The sequence below is a fragment of the Scophthalmus maximus genome, chromosome 16 (assembly GCF_022379125.1).
Source record: "Scophthalmus maximus strain ysfricsl-2021 chromosome 16, ASM2237912v1, whole genome shotgun sequence".
NCBI classification, from domain to species: domain Eukaryota; kingdom Metazoa; phylum Chordata; class Actinopteri; order Pleuronectiformes; family Scophthalmidae; genus Scophthalmus; species Scophthalmus maximus.
In genome coordinates, this window is record NC_061530.1 from 4020504 (window position 1) to 4040000 (window position 19497).

A 19497-nucleotide genomic window follows, 5' to 3' on the forward strand; every position below is an offset into this window, starting at 1 on the left:
TCAAGTAAAAAACAATGATAGAATAAATTAATACATACATAAATAAGGTTCCTGACAAACGTTACACGAGAAAAAAATTGCTTAATAGTAAAAAATAGACGTTGAATCCAAGAGACTGCAGAGGGAATGCCTGCGTGGTGCCATGGAGCGCCGGCCTGAGGGCATCGATGTGAATTGTGTCGACAGGACGTGGACACGCTGGTCAAAATGTGTTTGGACCACGCGCTTTTCCCAAATGAAACACAAGAGAAACCAGGACATTTAACACAACTCCATCGACCAGCTCGTCGGGCAAGTTCAAATGAGCGTTAAGACGATCGATTGAAATGTGCTTTTGCATCTTGTTAAAAGCGGACAAGAAAAGTCTCACGTGGGATTTTGGGTTTCTCCGAGTGCTTGTACGGCCTGTCCACGATGGAATAGTTCATCGTCATCCAACTGCACTGGGTCAAGTTTGTCTCTGACCAAGGAGCCAACCTCATCTTTTAAAATTCTTATAAAACAAAAAAAAATAACAATGTCATTACAAGTGATGTAAGAGCGACCGGTCTGAACTCATTCAGTTCCCTGGGATTTTGTTATTTTTGGAATTGACATTATGATTGAAGTCTTCCATATTGAGCGCAGAGTTCCTTCCTTATATATGTCTTTTTTTTAAAAATAAGGCTGTGACACGAGACCTTGAGATATCACAGTATGTTCTCGAGGTACGAGGCGTTGTGAGTCAGGCCTCTCGGAAACGAGAGAAAAGAGAACTGAAATGATGCACTCCATTAATGCTGACGGTTTCCCTGGGCTCCCAGTGTGGTGGTTAATGGAGGCCATAGATTTAATTCCCTGCCAGGCTGCTCTGATATTACCGCCATTGTAATGCGTTTCTATTTCATTCTTGTAGTTAATTCCGGCCTTGGCTATTGCAGTCCTCCCTTCTCTGGAGACAGTTCTTTTCTCCTGTGTTAAATGTTTGGGGGGTTTTTTTGGTTGATAACTGTTTTGAGCTCTTTAGTCACCCAAGGTTTATTATGTGGAAAGATAAAAAACCTTCTTTGGTCGGGATAACAGAGCCCACGCGAAAAGCGATGTAGGACGAGGCAGAATCCGAAAAGCTCATCAGTATCCTCACAAGTATCCAAAAAGCAAGTCGGCAGTCCAAACAGCAGTGACAGAAAATCCTCTCTGGCGACGTGGCGCGTCACAAGACATAAAGATGCATTCTACAAACAGGGTGACATGGCCAATAGACAGGGTAAAACTATAGAACACCTTAAAATACTATTTATGTGTGACTTGATCTTGTGCTTGTGCAGCTGTGGTAGTGTTAGGGGGATCTTCTTGCTTATATAGGATGAGTATGGCAGTGGGAATAAAGGAGTCGCCGCAGATTGTTCATCTTGGCCAGGGGGACTTCATGGCTCCGGCCCGACGGCGACAGCTGAGATCCATTCGTGCGACGGATGGGTGGGATCTGCCGTGACGCGGCCGGCTTCCCTTTCGACTGCTTGGGTAGGAAGTGCTGATAGTCGCCATTGGGTTTCGCCCGTTATTTGACTTGCTTGATGACTACAGCTTTGATTTATTCCCCGCCCTGAGGTGAAATTGAACCCGGATGACACATTGAAGGCGAGTACTGACTCAATGTGTCCTTCTCGGCGCCCAGGTATCTGAGGGCCTCTACCTGCCCATTCCCCCACAGCACGACTCCTTGGTCTCGGAGGTGTTGCGCTCCCGGGTGCTCGCCCCCCCATCCAGGTCATCGGGGTTGTCAACCTGCCCGGAGAGGTGAGACACCGTCTTCTGACCGGATGTCTACCGAGGGAGGGCGTGTACGCGGGGCCGCTTGACCTCGACCTCGACCCCAGCTCCCAGCTCCCCTGCCTCGCTCCCGACGGACTGCGCATCGGACAGCGTTGTTCAATGCGAGGAGCGTGCAAGTCTCCCTAGGAGTCGCCTGCTGGGTTTTTCTTTTCTTCTCTGACTTCAGAGTCAGTCAGTTGGTGATGACAAGTGTTAAGCCGCAGTCCTTTTGCTTGACACTGCACCAGGACGCTTGTGAGTCGATCGCAAAGAGGCCCCCACTATACCGGCAGGAAGGAGGAAAACGACACGGGCCACGGCCACTCGATTTGTTGCCCTCAATGTGATGAGGCAGCTTTTATTTTTTTATTGCATTTACAATCCAGCAAAATCCACACACCAGACATTTTACCTACACCACGCAAACAACCCCCCCCCAACAGCTCTGGGTGACTGCAGGGAGCTTTGGTGTCATTAGTCACTTGTTAGCATTCAACGGTGATTACGACATGAGCAAGTTTGGCTTGTTGTTGCACCCCAATAAAGACTGAACATAGTCCTGTCCGTTAAAGCTTGGTCAGCATGGTGTACCCACCACGTCGCCTACAAGGTCTAATACAGAGGACAAGTACTACCACACATAGCAGAGGCTCGTGGAAGATGGGGGGGGGGGGGACACAGATGTGACAAATGAATGGGGGAAAAACCAGAGGTGATATGAGGTTATGTTTCCGCCCCCGTCCGTTGATTTGTTTGTTTGTCTTTTTTGTCACTATCTTTTACATTTTCATCAATATACCAGGGAATAATTCAAGGATCTTGATAATAATCAGGCATATTTAGGGCACTGATATCTATGACAATTGAATCTAGTGCATGTCGTGACATGTGCATTTTTGGTTTCGGTAGTTGTTTGGGCTGCCGTTTGTTTCTCTTCTCAATAACTGGCCATGAAAAGATCCCTTCCGATAGCGATTTCAACACCAGCGATTGAGGACCAAATCGAGTCTTCTTTCTTTCGCTCATCCTGGACGACGCCACTGGATCCAGGTTTTTCCTTTCATTTGTCACCCATATGTATCAGCTAAGTACTTTCCAAGAATCATTCATCCGCACGGGTGCACTGCAGAGTCAGAAGCGCAGCTACCGATTAACTGGACAATGTTTCGGCCACAGACACAAAAGAAACGGACTCTTCCATCTGTCCACACCACGGTCGGTTCTTGTGCAGCTTGTCGGCAGTGTTGCCACCGACTTCAGGACAAGAGAACAAAAACAGGTCAAACTTTAAAAACACAAGAGGCTGCAATTAGTAGTGTCCATTGTCAAGCATACTTCAAGCTCACTCTGTGCTGCATTTGACCACAGCAAGTACATTATAAAAATGAGATGACAAGCTACAACAAGCACTGATAAAAACAAATATTTGGGAGGAGGTATGTGTGCAAAAAAAACAGGTGGTTACAATACAAAAGACTCCTTTTGATTTAAGGATCACAAAAATAATAACGTTCAAAAGGCTAATCTTCACTATCACCACAGAAAACAGGTAGAAATGAACGACCAGGGATGTGGTCAGGACACACAGGCATATACAAATACATGAGTAAAAAAGCAGAAAAATAAGAAAAATCAGCATTAAAGGTTCTGGGACAATTCAAATGGTCTTCCTCTTCCTAGTTGTCCACCGTCATCCTCCGACGGCAGTTCGCGATAGATTCAACTCAAGTGTGCTTCACTCAGACAGGCTCGACGCCTCCTCTCCCAAAGTGTAAAAGTTCAAGTTAGACCAAGCGGTGATCAAACTGTCACCACTGCGACAGGGACTGTTGCTAGTGTCGGAGCCTGGGAGCGTCCACCATGGTGAAAATAGTGCCCGCGGGTATACTGAGTCACAGAGGAGTTAACAGACTCCGACAGAAGAGTGGCGTCAGAGCTTCCCCAGACGAGTTCCGCATCGAAAAAACACTGTAAAGCAGCAGAAGCAAAACTTGTGCCATGTTTCCAAAGGTACTCTGTATAAGAGGGGGAACCGACAGCTCACTTAATGGGTAATAAAATCCTTTAATAATGCTTTGTTGCTCTTATTATAAGCCAGCAATAAATCCACTTTGGGGTTGTGAGGTTGTTCAAATATCTTTGGCTTGTTTTAATGTTAACTTAGGCCTTTATAGCTAATAAACTCCAACATGCAATATTCCACTTTCCTCACCAGCTCCTCTCTGACTGTCCGCCAGCTGTTTGCTGCTGGACAGGCCCAAGACAGTCAGGTCGTGGGCAGCAACAATCATGAGCTCAAAGAGGCATAAGAAACTAAGCAAGAGTTGGTCAATAACAATTAAAAAAAACACTTTACATTATACACAGTTGTTTGATCCAACATTAAAATGCACATTTTAATCAGTGTTGATCACGAGCAGCCACTTTAGACTGTGGCACCTAAAAATGTATCTCTATGTGGTAAAAGCATAAAAAAGGAATTATATCTGTGACACGCTACATTGTAGTTTAACATTAGTGCAAGTCAGGGACTCAACTCTGTGGCGTCAGTTACAAGCAACATCTATGTGAAGTTTGGCGTTTTGCAAATAAAATGGAATTGAATTATCACGAGTCACCAGAAGTGATAGGTCGTAACAGAACTTAAGTCTAACTAACTGTAAAAACATTAAACAAACAAAATACATGCAGCGGTGTGTTTCGCTGATTATGAGTTTAGCTCTTCATTTGTAAGAAGAAAAAATGTTTTATGTTTGTTGAAAAGTTTCAAAATTCATCAACAATTTTGGATTAACAGTGGATCAATGTGTAATGTGAGCTAAAGGAGTGGCATTTTTCCGGCTTGTTCTGCTGCCACCAAGTGGTGAAAACCCAATTATTGTGACTTTAATGAAGGGCCATGGCTCTGACTTTTTTATGAAGGTGCGGGGTCTGTAGTGTCACAGGTAAAAAAAAAGTAATTATTAAAATGTTTTTTTTTTCCAGAAAGCAAGTGGACAAACGCTTGATTTGGAGACTCCCTGATCAATTTAAGATACAAACAATTTAAGAGAGTCACGATGGAGGAGGATAAATGCCCACCAAAACCTGGCAACCCAAAGCCCTGCTCTTATTAGTAGCTCATACCTGTGCAATTAATAAAGCATTAGTTTAAAATGGTACCACAAATGAAACAAAAAGACATGAAGACATGGATCTTAAATCTAGAAGATCACAGATATATAACATCACACCTACTAAAGAAAAAAAGAAGTCACAAACAAAAAAATCCATGCAAAAAAAAAAAGAAAAGTCTGTACATTGTGCTCCCAAAGACAATGTACAGACATCTCAGAGTCTATGATTTATTATGAGTTAGGGTAATAAATATGTCAGCATAAAGCTCCCCATCAGAGAGATGAAAGAGTTCAGACCGAGAAGAGCTGGAATTACAGACTGACAATAGCATCCGCCAATCAGCAGGTCAATCTACTCTGTGTGTGTGTCTGTGTGTGTGTGTGTGTGTGTGTGTGTGTGTGTGTGTGTGTGTGTGTGTGTGTGTGTCAGCAGTAGTCTCTTCAGATCCCATAATTAACAGCGCTAAGTGCTGGTCTCTTCTTGCTTTTAATCTTCAGGGATCCATAACGAGTCTGGTGAGAAAATGTTGAAAATAATACATTACAGATTTATTCAGAGCAAATAAAAGGGGTTTTGGCTGAGTTTGTGATATGATTTCAACATACATTTACGGTGCACAGACTCCTGAGCACCTCCTACCACTCAGACCAGATTGCTTTTTCTTTAACTCCAGATTACTTCCATTTTATTGACTGAAAAATCGTTTTTCATTATCTGACTAGATATTTTAAAGAATATAAAACAGGACACTCACATCTTTGCGGACTCTGGACCGCGTGATCTTGACACTCTGCGATCGTCTCAGTCCTTTCTGAGTGACGGCCTCGTCTTCAGAGAAGGTTGGCTCAGTCTCCTCGTCCGTCCTCTCCTCCTGGTCATAAAAGTACTCTGACAAAATAAAAAGGAACATTGAAACACAGATATGTGTCCTGACATTATAACTATCTCAGAGACGATGCTTGGGCGTGCTGCTGACGTCAGGATGTTCACACAATCAGGCTGAAATGAAAAAAAACTAACTGAGACTATTGCTGCTTTGCAGCAGCGTTTTAAATAAATGTATAACAACATGCATAATGAATCACTCGTAATCTTATATAATGACATTTATCAAATTATATGTTTTGTACAGTTACTGTTATTAGATTATTTTGAATATCAACTGACTATTATTATTTACTGTTAACTGTTTGGGCCAATAAAATAGTAAATAAAATAGTAATCACAGATAACACAGGAAACCAACAAACTTTGGATTTTTGGGAATTTCTGCTACATCAATAAATTGTGGCTGATCAACTAATCCATTCATTTTCTTATCATTTCAGCTTTATGAGAGGGTAACAAATACTGTCATTTGTCAGCATGGCACTATCTGCATTACAGTTGGATTTAATTTCACTATAGTATATAATATACAAGTAAGAATACACATGCATACTGTATGTCAGAATTATATGCCAGAATTACCAGTAATAAATATGAAATGTGCAACACAGAGCAAAGCATTATTGGGAGTAAAAAGGTGGTTAGTGCACTAACTTCCACAGGAAATAGACACAATTTGAATGGATGGTGGGCTTTTTTCACTAGCAGAATCGCTATCAGAATGTCTGATGTGTATATTATCTCATATACAACCACTGAAACTGACAGTGAGAAAAGGTTGTTCTAAGAATATCTGATATGAATTACTTTTTCTACACTGGAGCATCTACTCGACCTAAACGACCCACAGGCCTCGTACAGTAGGAGGCTGCTGGTTACACAGGAACATATCCAGCAATGATTCAATTGAAAGATTTTATTTAAACTGTGAGTGTGAGAGGCAGCCGGTCCAGCAGAGGTCAGCAGATAATCAGCAAACACCAACTGCTGCTGCTGCTGCTGCCAACCCTGCAGCCATGACACTGTAACGTTAATATATGAACGGATAAAAGTAAAATGATGTTTCATATGGCAACAATGCACTGATATACGTTTCTCCTCTACATTTTGCCTCTCATTCACCATTTGGTGGAGCTGCCATGCAAAGTTCTGGCCTGCTCAATGGGAACGACCTGGGGATTTGGTGTTCCTTGGACACTACGACGTGTGAACAGGGCCCAGGGAACATGACAAGTTCACGAGTGCAGCTGCAATGTCAATGATTTGGCTCAAATAATGACATGAAAATGTCTTCCAGGGTTAAAGGGAATCTTTACTTTTTCACCATCTTTATGCTTCTGTTCTTCATCATTTTAAGGCTTCTGAGAACAGCTAATGTCAGTATGAAAACACTGATTCATCCAACAAGGTCCTCAATGTGTTTTGTGTTCCATCATAGATATGAAAATGGTTTCATTTAGAGAGCATTGACAAAGAATCAGCTCATGATTAAGCATGGCCTTACTATCGTTTCAGTACATGCCGTTTAAAATCTTATAAACATGTGCAAAAACATTGTTTCATATTTTGATGTCACACTTCCCATTTCCCCCCAAAAAATCTGGAGGACTTCTATCTCATAAAAACACACAATACCTTGTTTCTTCTGATTTTTGCTAACTTAGTTTAAGTATTACAACTACACACATGATAACATGTGTGCTCCGATTCAAGCGCCTGCTGCTGAACAAACCTCAAGCACCTCAAGAACAAAAAAACATCTTAACAATGTCCATGTTCGCTGGATGGTTATCAGCTGACTGAAACAGTGTTCAGGCTGAACCACACGCATGACCCCAACAAGAAATTGAATGACAGTAAAATATGTAGTGCCCTCGGGGGGAAAAAAGCCAGTTGCAGAGGATTATCATGTCACAGCACTGCTCCAGGGGGTTCATTTAAAAAAATTCCTTCATGCCATTTCAGATGTTTTAAAAATCTAGTCTGTGCTATAACTCAGGTTCCCATCCCGCAGAGAGATGGGAGCTTCATTAGGCTTTAGTGTTCTGTCAAGGCAAAGCCTCTTACAGGGACGGCCGGAAATCCCGAACACCTTCACCAATCCAGTCGGAAGTTCTAGCAAACATCATTGGTGAATTTATCCACATTTGGTGAACTGTATTTGTGGCAGTGGGATGTGTGTCTCTGTGTGCGGAGCTGAGTCTAAAACTACAGTGTGGGTTCATGGTGATGTCACCCAGGGCAACAGTGTGAATCGACTCACTGATGTGTTTTAATAGTGTTTGAAAACAGTGGAGCTCTGTGGCTTAGGGGATTCAGAGGCTCCATTCATTGTTGGTTTGGTTCCGCTCCTGAGATTTGTTTACACAATATGGAATATCATCAGAGCTATCCTTTGAGTCATACATATATGATCAAGAAGCAATCATATGTAGGAAACCATTGGTGCCCAGAACCTCCAATATAGCCAGCTGAGGGTGTGAAGTGTCTTGTGAAAACTTTTTCACAGCAGCGAGAACCATTTGAAAAGGAGCAGTCCGAGGGTGAAAACCTCTCTTCTTCCCTTTATGTCTCTGTGTCTCCCTGCTCGCTGGCTGAGCTGAATACATATTAGACTCGGGACTCTCTCAGCATGTTAATGTTGCCCACCAGCCTTCCTTCCCTCAATCCATCCACCCTCTTCTTCCAATTCCGTACTCCATTCATCCCTTACATCTCTACTCTCCTCCTATACATTCATCTCTGTCCTCTCCTCCACGCCCACCCCCTACTCTCTCTTTCCCCATGCCCCACTCCCTGGCTGTGTGCGTGTGTGTGTGTGTGTGTGTGTGTGTGTGTGTGTGTGTGTGTGTGTGTGTGAGTGAGCGGGAGGGAGAGATGGATGGAGGGAACAGAGACAGAGTGCGTCTTTTACATTCCACCAGCATCCCACTAAGCCTCATCTCATCTCCTGTCTGTTGGCGCACACGCGCACGCACACGTGCACGCACACGTGCACGCACACGTGCACGCACAGTAGTAAGCAGGAAGGCAGGGAACAAAGACGAACATAACACAACATGTGGTGCTGTATTGTTTTAGTATTGACAGAACTACCTGTGTAGTTTCTAATGCCCATGTCATGATCTCGTTGTCAGTGGTGTTCTTAGAGTTTTTTTTTTTTTTTTGAGTTAAACTGTTAACCCCGGTTGCTCGGCATGTTATACATGTACGTGTTTTTAGAACACCGGCAGTTGAGAGCAAAACGAGTGGTTTCAAATATGTTTGACTTTTGTTGCGATGTGACATTGGGACTCTTAGGAACAGATTTCTTCTTAAATCATGCGTACGAGAGATTAAGGAGAACTTCCCTCATTCAGATTTTTTTCAAGTTTGCACAGAATTTACGAGTGGTCCAGACCTGTCGTAGGAGTCACGTAAATTAGTCGCCTGTTCTTCTACATGAATTCATTTACCTGTTAATGTTGTTGCGCAATGGCCGGCGCACATCTTTGGCAGTAAGCATGCGTGTTCTGCAGGGGCGCGCGGAGTTGCTGGCTTGATATGTCAGTTGTTGATTGTCGCGATGCAAACTATTTTCAGATCATTTACTTAAAATTCACTTAAAATTAGCGCAGGACATCTCTAGTCAACTAGCTGACGAGACAGGAGCATTCATACAAGCGTCATAAGCAAACTTGTGCAATGGTAAAGCGCACAGTTGGTGATGTTAGTGGATGATCCAGCACTGGCAGAAAACATGCATGTGCAACTTCGGCGGTTATGGCACGTATTTTTTTTTTTATCCATAACAGTGACGGAGATTTTACTTAGATCCCCTTGCAGTCATCGATCCCCTCATTGTGGAGAGTGTTTTGTTTTTTTTAAATCATTTTCATATCGATGCATTTCATCTTTATTTCAGTAAAAAAAAAAAATCTGTGATTAAAATGAAATCCATGTGTAAAGTTGATACTTTTTTTTTAAGTTGATGCCAACATCATGGAAAACAATTATTGTTGTTGTTGTTGTGTTTGTGTGCGTGTATGTGTGAGTGAGTGAGCGTGAGTGAGTGAGCGTGAGTGTGTGTGTACCTGCTACGTCTGCAGCATCACTGCTCTGAGCTCTCCTAATCGCGGGGTTGGCTGAGTGGGAGCTGTACTGGTAGAGCTGGTCTCCTCTGCCGTCCTGCTGGCTTATCTGTGTGAGGTCGTGCATACTCAGGCTGCGCAGCTTCTCTGTGATGGCACCCTGACCCTGTCACACACACAAAAACACCAGTGTTACATCACTGAAACTGCACTTCAGACCTGTCAAGAGATCAACAGAACAACAACATAGTGATGAGGTGAGTGTATACAGACTATGGAGAGCCCAGCGTTTCCCACTGAATATCTGGTGGCTGGAGGCTGATTTAGGTGAAGTAGGATTTTTATTGATGGGATGGCAATTGAAAAATTGCAGTTGTGTTTATGTAAGACACAAGCACAAAATTGTCAGTGAGTCTGTTCTGACAATCTTCAATTTTTATCGATTACTATTATACACAGTAACTACTGACTCTAACTTGCCCCCACTTGACTGGAAGCAGCTTGACAAGTATGAAAATATCATCGTTAGTACTCAAACTTGAGTCAATGTGATGGCTTTTACATGATCGCTAAAATTAGTGATCAAATTGTCCCTAAAAAGCCAGACAGTATTATATGACAAAAACATCAAATATGACACTCTTGAGTTCAATCATACTAATATGGACACAAAATTCTACAATGACAAAGATGTCATCATAGACACAGTTCACAAAATGAGCACCAGGAAGTGGAAGAAGAAACGGGGAAGTATACGTTGAGTGTTATACTAAAATGAAAATGTAAAAACACAGGAAAAGAAACACATTACAAACATTCCAACAAGGAATATAAATGAAGAAAGGGTGGGTTGTAGATATTAAGTGAAATGTATTTTTGCAAAAAAAAAAGAGACGAAACTGGAAATAAACACTGAAATGTATTCTGGGTTACCAGGTCTGGTAAAAGAACAGAAGTGGATGGGGAACATGGGTGAATAATGTCAGTGTGAAATTTCAGGGGAACATTATGTCCATGCTGCGACTCTGACTGGTTTTACCTCCCACAGCAGCCTGCTGACACAGAGACACCCTGAAGACAGACGGATGTCAGTACAGAGAGAGAGAGAGAGAGAGAGAGAGAGAAACAGAGTCACAAGAAGGTTAGCTTGTAAGGAAGCTGGGGAAAATCCACACCACATCATCCTGACTGAAATCTCTTCAAACTATACAGTGTGGCTCCCGGTTAGATGCTCAGATCAGAGGGAGTCGAGCAGAACTGATTCGGTCTTCTCGTTGCACTTCAATAAATTGATATCAGTTTTGGCAGGAGCATGTTTTTTTGTTTGTGCTAGTATTTTCCCCAGAGGGCTTGCAAGCCCCCAAGATCGGAATTAGCAAACACAATACTAGAGGATGTGTAAAAGCCTGCCTTCATACAACTGTGTTTTTGTGTGATTATGTACAAATGATGCTGGAAGACTCAGAGTTAGATATATGGGGAAAACAGACAGCAGGATATTTTTAGGCCTCAGGATCCCGATCAAAGGTTAAGTCATGCATCGGAAAACGCTGACTGCAGTTTAATCATGTCAACTACAATTTGCATGAACCGCCCATTCATCATTACAATGGCTTTTTGGGTAACAGTGGTGAACTCAAATATAACCCTAATAATAACAATGCATGCCAACATTGTCTCTGCACTTTTGGGAGGGAACACCCAACAACTCTCCAGCCTTGTGGGCGTGGTGGAGTTGCTAATGGGGTGTGTGAGTGTTTTGTTGACAGCGTTGCGCATAAAGCAACTGTCGCTTTGAATATGGAGCTGGTAATTAAACTATGTTTAGTGAAGAGGGTCTGAAGAAAACAGGGATGTTGTGACTTTTTTTCAGGAAGACAGCCTACTCACAAACTTTTCATGTTCGTGTTATGTTGGACAAACAAACATCACTTTCAGACAAGTCTCTTTATGTGTTACTATGCAATATACATATCTTAGAAAAATAATTTTGTTTCCCCAACACATGTGGAGGATTTATAGATGCAACTTAAAACAGTCGCAGGTGGAAATCACATCAATATGCGTGCATTCTGCATGCATGATAAATTTTGTCCATTGCATTTGCGTTACTAGCATTTTCAGGACTCTATATTTATTAAAATCACATGTTGATTGAACAGTCTGATTAGCCATGGCTCAAATGCTGAGATGCATCATTAAAAACAAACCACAGGTCCAGTATCTGCTGCTCTCTGAGCTGTTTGCTTGAGTCGGTCAGGTACGTTCAGTCACATATATTTGATGTGGCATACAGCTGGGTTTTCAATAATAATGTGAAAAGTCTGAAAAAGACCAACACTGTTGGAAAGAAAAGACAAAGAGGGGCAACAGAAACATAAGAAATAAAGGGACAGGGAAGAGAGGACCAACAGTGGTTTTCAGGCTGAGAAAATAAAAAGAGACAAACTGACCAAGCAGGAGCACGTGAGATTAGAACAAAGCAGTGATTAGTAGCACATTTTAAGTCAGCACAGACAGGAGGGTTTTGACAAGGTCCAGTCTGATATTACTGCACTGCACAGAAGTTAGGTACAGCGAGTCTAACGCACTGAATATGGACTGTGGGTAGAAACCTTCCATTGAAATTTCAGACATTGCTCTCCTCTAATTTCGCACACATCATATCCTGGCTTTAGAAAACTGAATTTGAGAAGCCTGGTCTCGGTTCTGGTTTTGAAAATCTTGCTAGCCATAGTACTCCAGAAGGAACCGTAGCCTGTAAACACCTGATGAAGTGGTTGCATGGAGAGCAGGTAGCGTGGAAGCGCTACGCTTTCTGCAGGAGAACTTGTGATAAACTTTAATATCCCTTTTCACAGCTTTAAAGAGTTAGCAGAAGCACTAAAGCACTTCCATATAAAAGACTACAAACCATATAAAATAAGCCTCCATTATTCCAGCTGTGTAGTTGGTCCACATAGTGTCCTTGCTACATGGACACAATGTGAGTCTTTGTAAGCTGAAATGAATTTGGGAGGGGGGGCCACGTCAGTCTGGTTGGGTTTTAGATAACACCAACTGTTCCATGTAAACATCATATCAGGTTATGATTGTATGGTTTAAAACTAGGACAAGGCTCAAAACCAGATAATTAGTGTGCCTCTAAATGTACATAATAGAAGAAAGACATTCTACCCCAACAGTATAGAAAACGTAAAATATTACATGATTAATAATCTTCTCTTATACTTTCTCCTTTAACAAGATTAAATCAAACTTTCTTTCCACTGGCTTAATTAATTAAGCTGGCAACTGATTTCTCTTTACCCTACCAGACACCCTTGAATATCTCTGCTCTTGGTTATTTGTAAAGTGCAGAATTACACGTTTAAGCTCATCCAATTTAGACACATTATGAAAATGTGGTTTTGAGTTCAGACTTTGACGGTGACTCAGTCAACCTGAGTTCTGACAGCCTACTTCGCTTTCTCTGGCCAGAACCCACATGCTCAACTCAAAGGGAGCAACATCAGTTGTTTTAACTTGTTTTTCTTCCAAACTATAAAGATTCCTTTTTTAAAGATGCAATCATTATTATTCGGTTAATCAATCGACTGAAAAATAATCTGCTACTATTTTGATAATTCCCACAAACTGTTGATTTCAGCCTCTCAAGAAGAAGGACTCTGTTTTGATAGTTTTATATCACAATAAACTTTGGGGTTTCGAAAAAATACTTTTGAAAATGTTATCTCAGGACTCTGAGAAACTGATGAATATTTTTCAGCATTTTTTCAATGTGAACAGACCCTTCACTTAGTCAAGAAAATTTTTGAATTAATTATAAATTAAGGGATAATGAAAATAATCATTAGTTGCAGACATGCTATATTCCCTATCTTCTACTTTCGAATATCTTTTGTTGTCTTCACTGAGATTTTGCTGAACATGCTATATGGATCTGACAACCTGATATGATGTTTGCTCTTTAGTGGTGGATTCCCACTGCCTGGGATTACCTATGCAGTGAAGTATTAAACAGGAGCTCAGCAGGGATTATCTGATTCACTCGAGTGTTCAGGCAAAGTTGATGAAAACATGCTTCGTTAACACTGACCCAACAGTAAGTGGGAGCTGAAGGACAACACGGCACTCTCCTGCACATATTTACCAGCCGTTAGCACTATTTCTGGCCATGTTCTCCGCAGTGTGATTTAGCAAGTCGAATGAGGACATTCTGTGCCAAAATGCTGAATTTAGGTTAGGGTTAATAAACTGAATTGCTCTACTTTTCAAAGCATGCAGAGGTGCTGTTATATCTAAAGCCAAAGAAGTGTGAGCTTCTCAGCATCTCACAAAAGCATCTCCTCCTCAATAAGGATGGGGAGAGGCAGGAAGCGATGGTATTTTATAGGGCATGTCTCAATTTGAAAAACTACAATAGTGAGATTCAGAGTCCAAACTGCCTCAGCCATGCTACTGTTGCTAAATACAAAAGGCGTCTTAAATGAACTGACAATTACAGTTCCCTAATTTAATGCTAGTTTTTGTGTGTGCGTGTGCGTGTGTACAGTATAAAATAGAATGTTTTCCAGAGACACTTGCCTTGACAGCTGCAGTGACGGCGGCGGTGGCTGCGATGCTCAGTCCCTGCTTGCCAAAGTTCACCATGGTTTCATAGCTTCTCTCTTTGGCCTGCACAATATAGTCATCTATTTCCTGGAGGGAGACAATAATTTAACACTTTTCTCGTAGAGAGTTCAAAATTGGGTAAAAAGTAGCGTGACTACTATATATATATATGTGTGTGTGTAACAGTGGTGGCCTTAAAGCCCTGACCTCCGCCATGGGAGACAGACGCTCTAGCAAGGATGCTAAAACCCATGGGCACTAGCCTTGGTCGCAAGTGTGTCTCTTAAGGTGTGAGTGGAGAGAGGTTTACACACTCTACCTTAGTACTCAACTGAATGGCCACTGTTACATATATGAAATAAAAACACAACAATATTCCATGTATATAGAGGTAGCCATGAAGGGATGGCTGATCTTACCCTCTCTCTGGAGGACAGCAGAGGGTGCAGACACTTCCTGTAAATGAGACTTGCTCCTCTGGTGTAGGGGGACAGCAGCCATATCACAAAGGCTATCTTCAGCTCGTAGTATAGAGGAAACCTGGAAATGTGCACGCACAGAGGAAGCATCCCGTCGTTCATGAGGGTTGATATCAACTTTTTAACCGTTTGTCATTAGTATTTGTTAAGAGGAAGCCATTCAGGGACACATGGAGTCAGCATTTAAAACACAAATGGATACATTTGCCATTTTTGTGCATCAGTTTATTCTCAACAATTTATAATGGGGTGTGTGTGTGTGTGTGTGTGTGTGTGTGTGTGTGTGTGTGTGTGTGTGTGTGTGTGTGTGTGTGTGTGTGTGTGTGTGTGTGTGTGTGTGTGTGTGAGTGAGTGAAACTCACCATGCAAATGTTAGGTCAGTGATAGTCTCCACCACAGTGTACAGAGCAAAAACAATCCAGTACATCATCCATCGCACCTATAGAGACAAACACAGAACAATGAAGCGACAACAACATTTGTGCTTATTGGTCGACGTCGACGTGACAAGTAGTAAGTAGTATAAACAGTGTGAACATTACAGAGTTTGTGAACCAGAGATGATGGACGACATTATTTTGATGCTGTTAAATATCCTGCTCACTCTAGGTCAACAATTAGTCACTATTCTAATAGAAGAAAGTTACTAAAAGCAAGAAAAAATTCATATTATAAAACTTTTGTCGCTTTGGGGCATTTTAGAAAATCAGAAATGCAGTATTCCACCAGTCCCAGTCGCAGTCGCCAGACACAATTTGATAATTAAAGCGATATTAAATTACTGACCTTATGATCAACTATTAATAAAATACCTCTCCATTTCTTAACAAACATAATAACCATTGATGGAATTTTTGAAAAGCTGACGCACTCTTCAGCCTTTCGTGTTAACCTATATCATAGTGTGAAGAAAATCAAATTGCAGACACTATTTGTGTATTTGTCCTCACCAGACCTGCTAAAAGAGCTAGCTGAGAAAACATAGGAAATATAGTTGTTTTAGTAACAGTGCCCCGTTGTTCCGATAATCTTGTTTTGAACTCATCAATCGGTCAATATGGTCAATATGGTCAACACCTGAGGACTGCTCATCTGAGGCTATCATTTGAGGCTTATGTGGCATTGGTATTCTTCTCCTGTCATGTTATCCTCTGTCCCCTCTCAAGCCTGTAGTAGTGAGGTTTAGGATTGTAAAACGGTTTGCTTTTGTGCACTCTGCACTCCTCCCTGCTCCCTTGTTCCTGCTCTCGCACTTGAAGGGCTTTCCTGGCTACTCTGGCTGGATTTCCATATCAAAGCCAGCAGTAGACGGTGGCAGGCATGCAGACGGTCACATGGCAGGCTGAGGTATTAGCCTGACCCAGCTGCAGCTGCATGACTGAACACACTCCGACACTACCTAATGGAGTGCCCATGTACACAGCCTGTTCAAGGCGGGAATGTTGTGGCTGGGCCCTTTGTTCTGCCTCTGTGTAAAAGGTATGAACACGGAATAGTGGGGGGTGGGGTTCACTGTTGTTCCACCAATATGCTGACAGCAGAATGACAAAGCAGGGTCGATGTAAAGGAAGAGCCGGCATGGCAGGAGAGATGAGAAAATTGCTGTGTTTTAAGGAGGGAGGACACAGTAGGACAGTGAATTCAAACAAATGTATCTGTCTGTCTGTCTGTCTGTCTGTCTGTCTGTCAAACACACACGCGCACACACTGCACTGCATTACTGCTGGACTGGTTAATTGGTGACCTCATCGTGAACCTCTTTCCACACACGCAGGCTCATGGGAATGATAAATGTAAAGGAGAGAGAGTGAGTCAGAGTCAGTGAGATGGAGAGGACATCTAATTTATATGTTTCAATCTCCTTCTGCCTCCACTGCTTCTCTCTCTATTCTACCTCTCTCTCATCTTCCCTCAATGCCTCACTCTCTCTCTCTCTCTCTCTCTCTCTACCAGCATTTACTCTCTCGCACGCCCTCCTTCATCTCATCAGTAGGGAGGACATTAAGACATGACCTCAGTGAAATATACCGCAGCCATTTTGGCTTCCTGAGGCAATAGCAGACATTTACTAGCCCAGTCTATGAATAACTGCCTTCCATTAAAAGAAAGAGACAAAAAACACCTGACCTCAGCTCTCTACAGCTAATGGTAAGAGCTATAGTTGGTAGTAGACAGAGCATGCTGATGAAGCAGTGGAGACTACAAATGTTACAGCTCGTCGGCTGGTGTCCATTATGGTTTTTTTACCATAATGAGTAAAATTATGCCACAGGGCCCGAATAAACAAACAAAATGGCAGCAATATGTTCATTACCTGGCTGATTTTATCCTATTTGCCAGAGTCCAAAACAGTCTGAAACCCATATTCACTTTATAAGGGCACTTTACAATATTCACATTTGATCAGCTAAACTCTGGGAATTGTTTTTGATGCAGTTCCTGCTGCCTTCTGTGGTTTCAGTCTGCTCCCAGTTAGACTGGGATCCACACAGTTCAGCACTGAAGCCCATTTATCTGAAACAGAGTCAAACAGTGAAGCCTGAGGGTCTGACGTTTTAACTGCACTTCACTGTCTCTACGTCCACATTGAAGAGGTGGCAGAGGGGCAGTGAGGCTTCATTCACAGCAATGTTATTTCTAACTGGGTGATGTCAGGTTCTATTAATGAGTTGGAGTGAAAGAAGAATGGGATAAATCGATGAAGGAAGGGAAACTTTTACTTTTAATGGCTATGAAGGTGTTGAACAAGCCGCTGACTCGGAGAGGCGTCTGTCAGCATGCACACACATGTACTGTATGGACATATGCACACAGAAACACCCACTCCAGTAATAAAGACACACTCAGAGGGCTGGGCCTCAGGAATGAATTTTAAGAGCCAAGTTTCTCATGAACTGAAGTGACCCCTTGCAGGGTGTCCTGAAACTCATGTCATATAAAAGCGGCCACGGGCCTGTTTGAGACGAAGAACAACTAACTTAAAGTAATGAACTGTTTCTTCAAAGCATACTTAAAATCCTTACATATGCTTGAGGGTGTGTTCCCTGGAAAAAAAGTAATTCAATCTTGTGAATTAGTTGTGTTAATGATCGTGAAAGGCTGGAGGCTTAAGTGCAAACAGCAGTATATGATGCTCCAGGATTCTCTTCTCATGAGATCCAGTCTCCATTCTCTCCTGTTGACATTTTCTGAGGCGAGGGGCCACCTCTCAGTGAAAAAAGGTTCGATTGAAGTAAGAAGGAAAGTCCTGGCCCTGATCAGAGCTGGTGTTAACATCTGTCCTGAAATTCAATCCCAATGGACAGCTCTGAGTACATCTGTTCACACTCAGAATCTGTCTCCGGTGACCAACTTTTGATCGGATCTGACTTTCCTGCTCTACACTCAAATAAACATGTACATCATTTCTGTGTGTGAAGACCCAATGATGTAGCTTTTAGCCAGTCAGACTATACAGATGAGTAAGTTGTCAATGTGTTTGTGTGTGTCAGTGTGGGAAGGAGAGGCAGAGAGAGGGAGAGAACGCAGCCAGGAGGGGCTGAGCAACTTCATGCCAGGAGCTTTATAATGAAACCAGTTTTACCTCATTGGAAAACAATGAGATGAATTTGCGTTCACACAGCTAAAATAATGTGGCTACATGTGTCCCAGAGCACCACCCGGTAATCAGATCTCAAATGCGTCCTCAATGCTTCTTGGATGCTTTCACAACTGTCCACTTGTGATCAGATCCCTCAGGTCGGATGTTAATACCAGGCATCGAACATGTCCAGTGTTTCCTCTAGGATTTTTTCAGCATCGGGGGCATGCCAGGAAAATAAGTCCACCAAAGCAGCAATAGGGGCCAAATGTGATACTAAAGTGCATCAGTGCACAACATCTAACTGCATGTTAAAGATCTTTACCGGAGGAGCCAGATCAGCAGACTGTCAGTCACACTAAGATCGTAGCACAGCAAACCAACAATATAGCTACACTGCTCCAAATCAATGTCGTGCTGAAATATGCCGTTGGGCCTGTCACGATAACTACTTTTTGTCATGAATTATTGTCATTTTTTTTCGTCCAAAGATTCGACAGTGTTCCGTGGTTGTGTCTCGTTGTGTCAAAATAAAGGCCCTCGTCGCAGAGTCGTGTTTTTGTGATATTTGAAACAATTCTGAAGCAGCGGCAGCAATATTTTAGCAAAATGAACTTAGAGGAAAGCAAGGTTGTTGAGAGATATGTTATCAAAATGTGTTGACACAGTTTGTGAGCTGCGACACAGAGGAGAGGATTGAAGCAGCGTGCCTACCTGTCAACAAACACAACGGCTATTATCGAGGTCAATAGAAATGATCGAGTTAATTTTCATGTATTGTATAATAAGTGGATAATGTAATTATTGTGACAAGCCTATATGCCGTCCTCGTTCAGTGTAAAAATAACTCATTAACATGATGTTAAATTCATTTAACGCCTCAGCAGTCTATATTAGACAGATTAGATGGGTATATTCAGGGCTCCAGATGGCCACTAAAATGGTCGCTAATGCG

The 19497-nt window shown here is 42.3% G+C and overlaps 1 protein-coding gene across 2 annotated transcripts in view; it reads right to left on the bottom strand.

The window, feature by feature from the left end:
• The window catches only part of reep3b (receptor accessory protein 3b), a 54554-nt gene that overhangs the window by 22354 nt on the left and 12703 nt on the right, over positions 1 to 19497 (bottom strand). Inside the window, exons 3-8 of one of the 2 annotated variants that reach the window (XR_007029860.1) lie at positions 15325 to 15401; positions 14903 to 15023; positions 14457 to 14570; positions 9873 to 10035; positions 5666 to 5799; positions 5282 to 5423 (exon numbers count right to left, since the gene is read on the bottom strand). Coding sequence is in view for 1 of the 2 variants with exons in the window: in XM_035613948.2 (XP_035469841.1) it covers positions 5352 to 5423; positions 5666 to 5799; positions 9873 to 10035; positions 14457 to 14570; positions 14903 to 15023; positions 15325 to 15401 (681 nt within the window). In the remaining variant the exon portion in view is untranslated. Of the gene's footprint in view, positions 1 to 2118; positions 5424 to 5665; positions 5800 to 9872; positions 10036 to 14456; positions 14571 to 14902; positions 15024 to 15324; positions 15402 to 19497 lie in introns of those variants that run through there. The other variant, XM_035613948.2, reaches the window with a different exon arrangement.